Below are 13,050 nucleotides of genomic sequence, written 5' to 3' on the forward strand. Positions count from 1 at the left end.
TGATCCATATTATCGTTAACAATGGGGATTCTTAGCAATTCAGGTGAGGGTGTGGCAATACCTCATTTGGTTTTAATTTGCATTTCCTTAGTGATTAACTATTATATGCTAATTGACAACTCGTATTATCTTCTTTTGAGTAGCATCCCATCTAGTCTTTTGCTCATTTTTAACTTGGCAGTCTGCTTTTGTGGTTGATTTGTATAATTTATTTGTATATTTATATAATCTGGAAAGAGTCTTTGGCCAAATATATGTATCACCTTAGCATTTATTCATTTATTTATCCATTTATTCATTCTGATAATTGTCTATAAAATGAGTATTAACACTGTTGGTGGAGATTAAATTAGCTCATAGATTACAATTGAGGTCCCTTTCTATTTTCATACCCTCAACTACAGAGAGCTTCCAGGCCAGTAGCTCTTGGGTTTACATTTCTATACTTTGCAGCTAGATGCAAAAAAGTCAGACATAACATAAAATAGATGGCAGATAATTTTTACTGCAAATAAATTTGTTCAGAGGAATTAGAACACCTCGTAACTGTTTAACCGATATTGTTAGTGGTATTATCATTTTTGCTGTAGTTCTGAACATTGTCGATAGGATAAGGCTCCAAAATTGCTCTCCATACTTTTCTACATGTAAGAGAAACGAATGTGATTTCAGCAAGTTACCATGGGCTCTGACTTTGCCAAGAACATGTCAGCAGTAAAAGTGCTTTCTTACATAGGTTAGCAACTCAGACTCTAAAATGGACATTGAGTCACCACCAGCTGTTTGTCCTTTTTGGACAGGCAGGAGTTTGTTAAGCTACAACCACGTTCTTTGTACCTCTTAAAGCTGAGCTAGGGAAGTAGCCTGGTCTCCGTCAACAGCACTCAGGTGAAGCAGTCAGGTAGAAAATGTACCTGGTGTTTCCTGTACTCTCTCCAAGCTTCTTAGCATATGTTATATTAACTTACAGTATGTTATATTAACAGTTTATAACTAGAAGTGAAGGTCATAGACTGCAAAATTTCCATGACTTCAGAAAGCTGGTTTTCCATAAACCTTCTATCACATCCCTGCTTACCCTGCATGCCCTACACATGAGCACAACCACACAATCTAAATAGCTCCAGTCAGACCACCCTTGGGAGACAGAGATTCCCCTGTGTTCCCAGGACAGTGGCAAGAGATGATGTAATAACCACATCTCACACATGCCTCGGATATTTAGCTCTAGGTGGGAATTCAGGATTATTTCTGAATAATATAGGTGCATGAATTCTGAATATTTAATAATTGGGGGTCAAATAATATCAGATATTTGTGTATATATAGTCATAGATGTGCAAAGAAATTAAAATAAAATAATAATAAATATATAGTCATAGATGTGCAAATAAATTAAAATAAAAATATTAAATACCATGAAAAATAATATGTTCAATTAAAATTACGTGATGAGTGAGAAAAGTTCTTAATTCCTTATTGTATGGAATTAAGAGAAATGGTCTAGCATGAGGATATTTTAAAAATTATGCTTCTCAAAGTAACCACTAGAACAAATATGAGCAACTTTCTAATGTCTAATAAAATACATACAAAAAATATTTTATAGATTTTTAAAGCTACATAACCAGAAATCATAACATAAAGTACATGACATAATTAAGATAAAATCCTGTGTTTTATCCTTAAATAAAAAAGACTAAATTCATCCATCAATAGAAAAAATAGACATTTGAATCAGATGATAAATATGCTGTATGCAAACCATATATATGATCCGGAAATACCGGTGGTCATGGACTCACAAATGTCAATAAAAGGAAAGAAGGAATTGTGATCTTTTAAAAAAATGCATTAGTTTCCAAAGCACTAGTTAGGGCAAAATAAAAAGATAATTTTGTAATTAATGATGAAATGAAACTCAGGACTAACTCTTCCCAATGCAGCGTTAATGTTCATCAAGCCAAACTATCAGAGGTATTTTCATTGAAAAACATAGTGATATATGTTGGCAATTTCTCTACTTGAATAAATGAAAAGTTTTCTCATGATTCTTATGATTGTATTTTATTTCCTTCTAAGAGTGTTACCATAATTTATTTAACCCATCTCATGTTGATAGATAGTTAATCTATTTTCTGACCTTTTGCTGTTCCTAATTGTGATGAAATACACTTGAGCATATGTCACATCAGGTATATGAATAATGTGTCTACAGGATAAATTTGCAAAATGGAATTTGCTTAGTCAGTGAGTAACTGTGTTCATAATTTTAAAAGGTATTTCCGGAATGCTACCTATAGAAAGTGCTTGAGATATTACTTCCAACAGAATACATGGGTTTCCTGAATACATCCTTGAGAATGGTCCAAAGTCACAGGAATCCCTTCTTCACCATCTGAGCAACAACTTACTGAAATTGTCTGGCTTTTTACTTCATATCTTTATGGAAAGCCAATCTTTATGTATTACTGTGCTCTATCATAATTTGAACACCTATAGTCAATGTAAGCTAAATTTTTTTATATTAATTATTTATGTATTTCTGTACAGGATCCATTTGGATATGCTCAGAAATAAAAATCTGGTTTTATATTTTTAAAATGTTAATAATGTAATTTAATATAGCAGAGATTCAACATTTGACAAAATTCAAACTTGATTCTTGATTTAAAGTAAATCTTCATTTGGAGTCAATGAACTTTTTTTTTTTTCTATTTCAAAGGGGTATTTTCTTAAAGCCAAAAGTAAATGCAGTTTTAATGGAGAAATGTTAGCTATGTTCCCTCCCACATCAGAAGTAAGACAAGGATGTTCTCTATCATTATCCTCTATCACTATTATTTAACTTTGTTCAGAAGGTCTTTGCTGATGCAAAAGACCATGAAGAGAGAGAAAGGAGGAAAATGATCTAAATATTTATAAACAATACAATGATTCTGCCTAGAAAAACCAAGAATGAAGGTAAAGCTTCTGGAATTTTCTTCTGACAAAAGAAGAAGAGGGAAGAGGAAGGCAGGATAAGGAAGAGGAGGAGGAATTCTTGTGAATTCCATTGCAAATCAAACTCAAAAATCAAATTTTAATATGAAACAATTTAGCTGATATTCATTATAGAGACCCAAATTGTGATAGAGCACGTCATCATATAAAAAATAATGCTTTTGCAAAATTAAGACATCTAGAAACAAAAATGGCCTTAATGATATGTTTGGTCCTCACCTCATTTCAAAATATGAGAAAAAATATGTGGCTATTTTACGTTAATTCAAATAGAAGCTCTCCTTGTCAAAGTTTGCCAATGTGTCAGACATCTGCAAGAAGTTTATCCAAAAAAAACATCGAGTGTCATATTTAAAAATACATTTTTCAGAAAAACACCAATGATAAGACATTCGAGAGAAACATGGCAAAGAAATTGATCTTGTAAGTATAAATGAAGATATTTGTTCTATTTATGTTCATTTTAACTTTCAAATAATCTACTTTGTTCTGAGCCCAGAAGGCTCCTCCAGCTCTTCTTAATCCTTCTCCTCTACTTAACAGTAGGCAGCCTCCTGTCTAGGATCTAAGAATGTTCTCCTAATCCCTCCAGTGAACTCCAATGACGGTACTCTTGCTTTTTAAATTTTTTAGATATATGGGCAAAGTGTCTGAAAAGGTATTTCTTCAAAATAGCTACATGCACAAATGGTCAAACAAGCACAGAAAAGATGCTCAACATCAATAGTCATCAGAAAAATCAGATCAAGAGAATCACAGCCTTTAGGACAGGAGGCCCCTGTGCTTCCCCTTTGCTAGCAAAGCAATAAACCTTCCTTTTCCTTTTTACCAAAACCATATCTTCGTTATCAGGGACAAAGACCGAGTTTCGGCAACAAATTTGGTACCCAGGTGGGACCTGAGAGCAGTCCCTGCTCCAAATTTCTTGGGCAGGCCTGGTTCTCCAGAGAACCCCACTTCCATGCTGATGTAAGGCAGACTTTCTGACAGTTGATGGCTGCAGTGGTATGAGATGGGTGAGTTTGCCTCTGGTTGAACCAGAGAAGCTAGTCCTTTGAGGGACTAAGAACCATCCCAGCAGCTGCCAAAGCTCCTTTTGCTTCAGGGAACACCTGCCTTCTCTACCTGAACAGTACCAGTTGCTCCATCAGGGTCCACTGTCAGAAAAAGGAAACTGAACTCGCTATGACACGACTCCCTTGGTCAATTGGTAAGTCACCCAGTGTGCACACGGAGACTATCAATATCACATATCATGTTCCTCTTTATGGGAACAGATGGTCCCTTTTTCTGGGGACATCCGTGGAGCCCCTGGTGTACAGTCATGGTTAAGCAGGACTGGAGAACCTAGGGATGTTTACTCCCTTCTGATATGGTCTAGATTCTCCTCTGTTTGTTGGCCTTGGGCCTAGGAATTCCCTCTGGTTGTCTGTCTTTTGTTTTGTGTATATCTGTCACTGTCCCTTTTAAGACATGGCCAATACTACATTGATCCTGTAGGTAGTCTCTTGGGAAAGATCTTGGCTGGCCAATGTAAAGTTTCCCATCTGTTCGTCATGATTTTGGGGCTCTCTCTGGTCGTCTCTGTGTTTCTTTTTTATAAAACCTTGCAATTGGAGTCGGTCTGTCAGGGGAAAGTGAGTTGAAGAAAGGGGCATCTATAAGTAGGAGCCTGTCTAAGATGTTTTGCTGTAATCATCTGACTTTTGAAAGGCTTTCTGGATTATTATGCAATCTTGCAGTTGGAGTAGGTCTGTCAAAGGTAAAGTAAGTGGAAGAATTTGAACATGCAGGTCTCTCTGTTTTAAAGGTTACCATTCGTAAATGCTGGTTTGGGCAACCCTATTTGTTTTTTCTTATTTGTTATTGGCCATTTAAGACATGGGCCATGCTGCATTGATTTAACCAGTACTCTGTTGAGAAGAGAGATCATAGCTGAATGGGCCACCAGTAGAGGTAAGCCTGTCTAAAAAAAAAACACAGTTTACTGTAACCCTCAACTTCCTCCCCCATGGGCCACATATGACAGCAAACTTGCTAAAAGTAAACAACAGGCCAGGACATTTTAGAATAACATGCTAGAACCACCTGGTCCCCAGGGTCATCAGAACAGCTCTCTGACTGTCTAACACTACTGACTGACATGGCCTTCCCAGTGACTCACTGCCCTCTGCCACTCACTCCAGACCCACAAGTTCCCCCCAAACCATCCTGCCACGTGGGAGTCACAGGGGTCCTGCTGCCTCTGACACTGCAGATAGGAGTTAATGAAAAAAGATGTTGAAATGCATTAAATAAGAAATGGGGGATGAGGCTGGGATGTGGCTCAAGCGGTAGCGTACTTGCCTGGCATGTGTGCGGCCCGGGTTCGATCCTCAGCACCACATACAAAGATGTTGTGTCCGCCGATAACTAAAAAATAAATATTAAAATTCTTTCTCTCTCTCTTTCCCTCTCTCACTCTCTCTTTAAAAAAAAAAGAAATAGGGGAAATACAGTAAGAAGGGGCCTAGGGAGAGAGAAATGAAGGCCTTCTGTTTAGCAGGCAGGATACTCCCTGTGATGTCCTCAGAGTCAACCTCAGTCTTCTGGTCAACCTACCTACTTTCAACCTGGGCCCAGATGTTATGATGGAAGAGGAGGAAGACAGGGAAAACAAGAACTTTATTAGGAAAACACAGAACCATGCTAACTCTACAACACGGGCTGGGGAATCAATTAAAATTCTGGGTGCATAGGGCTCTTAACTGGAGGGATCCTTGAGGTTGAAGTCTGTGGCCTCCAACCAAATGTCTTCTCTTTAGCGCCAGCAGCATGAGACCTTCTTGGCCTTCTCACGGCGGTGCTTTCTCCCTGGCAGGGAGGACACAAATCGCTTCCTGAGCCAATGGAAAAAGCCCTGGAAATTCATACAGGAAGTGCGTTCTTTATCTGAAGGCAGGTCCCCCTCCTCTGACTGCTCTGATGACCCTGGGGAGCTCTTTGCAGTGCCAGGCTCCTGGCTTTCCATCTGCCAAGACAAAGAGGAGGACTTAGAGACATTCAGGGTCAGCAGCAATGGGGCCAATATTACTCATTTATGGATTTCCAATTTACTTTGTTACCAAAATGAGCCAACTGTCAATGCAAAGTGTCAGACTCACTCACATTAAAGCCACACACAGGCACACACACTGATCTGCACAGTGTTTCTCTCTCTCTCTCTCTCTCTCTCTCTCTCTCTCTCTGCTCCCTGGCATTTCGCCAACACCTCTTCCCTGACCCCTTTCCTGGCTGAGGACCTTCTCCCATCGCTCATCTGCCCAGACACTGGGGTCCTCCTCTGCTTCACAGCAGGTACAAGGACTCCATGCTGTCCCACCTGGCACCCCCACTGGGCCTGTCCCCTCCTCTGCAGGGGGGCAGCTCTGTGCTCACCTCAACAATTTCATCCTCCTCAAGTTCAGGAGGCATTTTTAGGAACTGCTTGATGTCTCCATTTTCTTGTGGTATACAAGCCTCCTCCTCTTCTTCGGGACTGACCTGAAGCATCTGGGAAGACACACTGATGGACAGCTGGATATCTTCCTCCTGAAGAGAATAAGAGAGTACTGGGTCATCATCTTCATCATAATTCAGATTGTCTAGCCATTCCATAATAGTTTTCGAGAAATCATCCAGTTCCCAGACAGTCTGGGTTGTTGTTTCCTTTTGGTACTTGTCCATCCTCTGGTCATCGTCACTTTGAGCCAAGTTAGGTGCTGAGTCTTCTTGGAGGCTGTGCAGATAGGCATTCACGACCTCGTCGATGTCTTCTTTGCCCAGCTCCTCTGGCTTCTCCTGAATTTCATTTCTTCTCCCCATGGGTCCTCTTACACTTTGGGTTCCCCATGGCCCTTGGTCAGGAGGGAGGGAGGGATCCTCAGAGGTCACATCTTCACCCGGTGTGATAGCCTCACTGTCAACGTTTTCCTCGGAGGGGAAATAGCCTATAGAGAGGCTCTGGTGGGAACTGGATTCTGAAACGGACTGCTCTATGTCAGAGCAGCTGCTGCCAGAGGACGAGTCGTCCATGGGGTCCAAGAGCTCAAATGCCCAGTCTCTTTGGACCCTGGAAAATTCAAAAGAAAAACATTAATGGATGATATGGGGGAAGCTACTCATGTACTTTTCCAAATGATGCCCCTTCCTTTATCCATTCCCAGCTATCCCACTCAGGCAGAAGTGCATCCTGTATTTGCACTCTCCAGTCAAGGGCACAAGAGGCAGTTCTTTCTCTTTAAAAACTCATTTTATTGAATAATGACCCTCTGCCTTGAGCATCTCCACCTGATACCGCTCATGCTTTGTCTTATCACTACAGTGGGAAGAACTGCCTGCCATAAAAGATAGTTGTATAAATTTGAAAAGTATAGGAAAGTCAATGATGTAAATAAATATCATATATCCCACCACCCAAGTAGAATGACAATCCTCAGGGAAAGAATTTGATGCGTTCCTTTATAGTCTTCTTTTTCCTCTTATCTACATATATGCATGTGTGCACACATCTGTATATATGGGAATTCACATCAAAGACAGTGAGATTATTAAATTTTGTAGCACAACCTGCAGGAAACACATATATGGCTATTCTGTAATCCTTAAGAACTTTCTCATTAACTCTCTTTGGTGATCACCTGAGACAGGGGCAAAATATTATATTTTGGATGTGAGGTGTCCATCGTAAGCTCTTGTTAATTCCAGAATATTCAGAGGTCAGAGGAGTAGAATTGTGAGAGCGGAAACCTAATTAATTCATCAACCATTAACATAGGTGATCAATGAACCTTAGATAATTAAGACCATTAAGAATAGTCTTTTTAATGATACTAAATCACCTTATCCACACATTTTTGCCTTTGTTTAAGTAGTTCTGTAGGTGGGATCATTGAATCAAAGATTACAAATATTTTTAAATTATGAGAATTGGGGTTCAATTACTTTCTAGAAAGAATACAGCTATTTAAATGCCCATCCTGACATCATCTGATGGCATCTGTAGTCCAGCATTTCCTGTGATGCCCAGCAAGTCATTGGGGAAAGGAATATACAAACATTCGATTTCCCTTGAGATCTCTCTCTCTCTCTCTCTCTTTCTCTCTCTCTCTCTCTCTCTCTCTCTCTCTCTCTCTCTCTGTCTCCTCTTCTCTCTCACACACACACTCACGTACCTTGTAGACTCTGTCACAACTGACTCTATTTACTTTCTGCAGAAAGAGAAGCTTCCAACTCCTCAGGCAGACACAGGCTACCTGAAGTCCTTCAGGTACTGAATCCAGTAACTGAGAAGTGCAACTCTCAGAAGCCTGGGTTCTGAGAACTTTGGCTGTCGTGGCAACAGAGGAACACAGGAGGGTCACAAATGTGGAAGGAAAATGGGGATAGAAAACCAAAGGACCCAACCCCTTGCTTTAGTCATTTATTTGTTTTAATGTGAACAAAGTATATGACAAGAACAACTTATACACGGGAAAGTATTTGGGGGCCTCACATTTTCAGAGGTCAGAGTTTGTAGAGGTTGGGCAAGCGTTGGAGGAAGAGACCACCAAGAGGCTGTCCCATGCAACAGCAAAGGGTTTATTGGAGGTCCAGCATGCTGGGGCTCAGAGCTCACTTGAATAGAGCAAAGAGCCCTGAGAACAGCTTAAGCAGAGCTTATATACTTTCCTTGGAGAGGGCAGGGAGAGAAGTTACATTTTGCAGTTTGGCAATTGGGGACAGCACATTCTGGGAACAAGATTAGCAAACAGTTTGCATTGGGGACAGCACATTTTGGGGACAAGATTAGAAAACAGTTCTTAAGATTTCAATAGTGTTTTGTTAAGCATACAGAAAAACGGAGTGACAAGTACCTATTTTATTAACCTTTCATTCCCCACTTCTTCTTCTAGCTACTTTTAATCATAAAAGTTATCATTGGGGGGTGTCACATTTTATGTCTGCTAGTGGGGTATATTGTTGTCTGATTACCATAAGTTTAACTTGTCCAATTTGAGCTCGGAAAAAGGAAACTACATGGTTGAGCAAACAAGGTCCTACAGTTAGCAATTTGTTGTGTCCCATGGACCAGGGCAGTGGTTCTTGTGCCCACCCCTGCAGCAACTCCTATTCCTAATAGGATGGCTAAAGTGAGGGATACAGGTTCCCGGCGAAACCGGGTTGTATGCCCCCCTATTTGATCTTCAAATGAACCTGCATCATGATAGAGCACTCTGGGAAACATCTGCACCATTACATAATTAATTACATCTGTTGACCATTTTATGAAAACATAAACAATGTTTAAGTATGTAGAATTATACTGTTGTAGGGCTGGACAAGGCAAGGCACCTAAGATAGCACCGAAGACAGGGAAACAGTCCTATTTGGTTGCAACCAGATTTAGAGGGCATTGCTTCTGCTGTAATCAATTAATCCCCTGAACCCCAAGTTTAGGTAGTTTCAGAATTTTGTACCCAACATGTAAGGGAAGGGGCTCAGTTCACAGTCTGCAGAAATTTATAAAAAGCAGTTTTTGTTTCTGTTTTTTCTTCTGTTCTGGGCAAGTTAACTTTTCAAGGACACCTGGGAGGGGGAGAATTTTCCCCCTGCCAGCTGTTCCCATGGAGCCCAGTTGGTAACTTCCTTATCTTAGAAATGTAGCCATCTCTGTGAAGCCCAGCTCAAGGCCAGAGGCCTTGTTCACATATTTTGTGAAAAACTAGTAAAGGGGTGCCTAGCTTAGGAGTGCTGATTTTTTTTTTTTTTAGCCAGTGGCCAAGTAGAACAGGACTATGTGAAAAGAGAAAGTTTATCTACACTGAACTCTTTTATAGGGATTCTTTTGCTGAAAGTCCTAAAGTCGGCCATGGTGAAGACTTCTGGAGAAGGTCAGTTAAGACTTTTCTGTGGGCCTGGTACAGAGGGGGAAGATGGGGAAGGGGGGGGCTGAGAGCAGCTCTGTGGACAATGGGAAAGGGGTTTGGGATTTTTCTAGCAACAAAAACTTGAGTAGTAGAACAGGTAGAGCAGAGGGGCCTGTGAGGGACTTTAAATTTTTAGTAACCTGTTTTCAGTGATGACAAAGCAACTTTAAAGGCCATTTTCATTACATCTTGGATAGGGGTCTGAGGGCTCTCCTCAGCTGGTTTGAGCTTTGGGTTAGCTGGTAAGATGACCTGTTGGGACCCGGTGTGGGCACTGACAGGATAAGAGAGGAGTGAGTGGGTGGAGGGGTACCTCAGTACCTGCTACCTCAGCAAGGGGGCAATGGTCTGAGAACCGGCGGATGTTTGGGTTTTTGATCTAGTAATTGGAGGGGAGAAATCAGGTTACTGAGGTGGAAGTGACAGCAGACAGTCTGGAGCAGAAGGCTGAGGGTGAGGATCTATTGGAGAAGCATAGTTTAGGATGTGAGCGAAGGAGGGAAAAGGCCTCCACATAGGGGAATCTCAAGCCAACCTACATCTGGCTTGTGTGTCTCTACATCCATAATGTTTGTTTCCATTACCTATGGTACAGAAGGGATTTAATGGAATTTTAGTGGGATCCTCTTCGTCAGGGATATCCCAATAGGAAAGACCTATAGCCAGCTGACAAATGTTTGGGTGGAGAGATGGCCACTAGGTCCTTAAGGGGGCTGTATGCGAGACAGATCATACTTCCTGTCCAGTAGGATTTGTGATCAGCCATCGCTGCTGAATGGGCTGATGAGGGTTAGGACTACTGGTGGTCAAAGGGAGAGTCCATAGCCCTATCCACACGGCGAATACTCAATTTGAGAGGGTTACCAGTCTTTTCCAATTTCCAGCCAGAGTCTGGACAGGGCGCAGGCTTGAGATGAGAGGCATGGATCCAGCAAGTGATTCCGTCTACCTTTACCTCTGTAGGTGTTATAAGTAGCACCTAGTATGGTCCTTTCCAGCGGGGTTCCAGGGATGACACCTGATGTCGTCTTACGTAGACGAAGTTTCCCACTTGATATCGGCGTGGAGTCCCTTCATCCCCAGGTTGGTAGGCAGTGGCCAGCTGTTTCCACAGGTACCACTGGGTTCTTTCAAGAGCTTTAAGTCTGTCAAGCAAGGGGGTGTGAAAGGAACCGGTAGGTCTTAGAGTTAGGGTTAGGTCCCTTACTGGAGGAGGGGCACCATAGAGAATTTCATAGGGGGTGAGGTTACACAAAGAAACAGAGGGAGTATTTCTTACACGAAATAGTGCATAAGGCAGGAGCATAGTCCAATCTTTTATGCCGGTGTCTAAGCTTAATTTCATTAAGGTCTCTTTAATGGTTCTATTCATTCTTTCTATCTGTCCTGAGCTCTGGGGTCTATAAGCACAATGTAACTTTTAATTAAACCCCAGGGTCCTGGCTAACCCCTGACTTACCTGGGCCACGAACGACGGTCCATTATCAGACCCTATTACCTTAGGCAGGCCGTATCTTGGAAAAATATCTTTCAAGATCTTTTTGACCACCATTTGCGCCGTTTCTTTTTTTGTGGGGAAGGCTTCAATCCATCCTGAAAATGTATCTACAAAGATTAGGAGATATTTAAGTGCATACCTTGTTGGCTTAATTTCAATAAAGTCCGCTTCTCAGAATTGTCCTGGTCTGGTTCCTCGTAGGTGCTTTCCTGCAGGAAGCTTGGAAGGGTAAGCATTAACCAATTGACAGACCCGACAGGCTTTTGTTACCTGTTCAGTTATTTCCTTTCGCTGTGAGTCAGTTAGTGGAAAACTCTGTTCTTGATCTTTCAGGAATGCCTGCAGTTTCTTTGAACCAAGGTGAGTGAGTTGATGTACATTTTTAACATAGTGTAGGGCTTTCTGAAATCTGTAGGTGTTAAGTTGTCGGGGTGCTCCGACGTAGTTAAATCTCCTGACTTATGTTCCCCTGTGTGGAAAGTGTTAACATGGTTACTCTGTTTAGGGCTGCCAATTTAGCCTCTTCATACGCCCTCCTGTTCCCGACTGCTATGGGATCTTTTCCTTTCTGGTGTCCTGGACAGTGCACTATAGTTAGTTGCCTAGGGCTTTGCACTGCTGAGAGGAGGCGGAGCCTTAGCCCACCGCTTACCGTCCTGGAGGAAGCTGCTGCCATCAGTGAACCATATGACCTCAGTTTCTTCCGCCTGTATATGTTGACAGTCATGAGTGATGGGTCCTGATGATTGCTCAGGTAGTAGTGTAGCCGGGTTAAGCGGGACGGGGGGTCCCAGCGTTATTCTGTCCTTGTCGAGCAGCAGGCTCTGAGTGTGTTATTCTAAAATTTGATAGCCATCTGTCTGGTGGCTGGCAGATGATGCTCTCTAGGGCATGGGGGGCTATAATGGTTAGCTTTTGCCCCAGCGTTAACTTATCAGCATCCTTGATTAGTAGGGCCGCTGCTGCTATAGCTTTTAGGCAACGGGGCCATCCACCAGCCACTGGGTCCACCTTTTTAGACAAGTAGGCTATAGGCCTTTTCCAGGGTCCTAGAGTCTGAGTGAGCACTCCTCGTGCTATTCCTTTCTTTTCCTCAATGTAGAGAGTAAAGGGTTTTTCTACATTTGGGAGTGTTAAGGCCAGAGCAGATAGTAGCGCCCTCTTGATGTTATCAAAAGCTCGCTGGTGCTCAGGGGTCCATTGGAATTGATCATCTCCCTTTAACAGCGGGTATAAAGGAGCAGCTAAGGACGCAAACCCAGTTATCCATAACCTGCAAAATCCAGCAGTCCCAAGAAACTCTCTGAGTTGCCTCCTGTTAGATGGGGGTGGAATCTGCACAACAGTTTGTTTTCTGGGCTCAGTGAGCCATCGTTTACCGCCCCTAAGGGAATAGCCCAGGAAGATTACTTCTTGCTGGCAAATTTGGGCCTTTTTGGCAGAAGCTCTATACCCGAGTTGAGCAAGCTCGGATAATACTGCTTGGGTCCCAGACTCACAGTTTTCCTTGGCGTCGGCTGCCAGTAGCAGGTCATCCACATATTGAAGCAGGGTGACTTCAGGGTGCATAGTTCTGAAGTTGTTGAGATCTCTGTGGAGGGCTTCATCAAAGAGAGTGGGGGA

The 13,050-nt window shown here is 42.0% G+C and overlaps 1 protein-coding gene across 1 annotated transcript; it reads right to left on the bottom strand.

The window, feature by feature from the left end:
• Window positions 1-5,803: 5,803 nt before the first annotated feature.
• On the bottom strand, window positions 5,804-12,154 carry LOC143642317 (uncharacterized protein C12orf71 homolog). Its single transcript, XM_077110637.1, has 4 exons — window positions 12,080-12,154; window positions 8,277-8,350; window positions 6,421-7,093; window positions 5,804-6,013 (listed from the first exon to the last, which is right to left on the bottom strand). The coding sequence occupies exons 1-4, from the start codon at window positions 12,152-12,154 to the stop codon at window positions 5,804-5,806; spliced, it is 1,032 nt and encodes a 343-aa protein (XP_076966752.1).
• Between the last annotated feature and the right edge of the window lie 896 nt (window positions 12,155-13,050).

The sequence above is a fragment of the Callospermophilus lateralis genome, chromosome 11 (assembly GCF_048772815.1).
Source record: "Callospermophilus lateralis isolate mCalLat2 chromosome 11, mCalLat2.hap1, whole genome shotgun sequence".
Classification (NCBI taxonomy): domain Eukaryota; kingdom Metazoa; phylum Chordata; class Mammalia; order Rodentia; family Sciuridae; genus Callospermophilus; species Callospermophilus lateralis.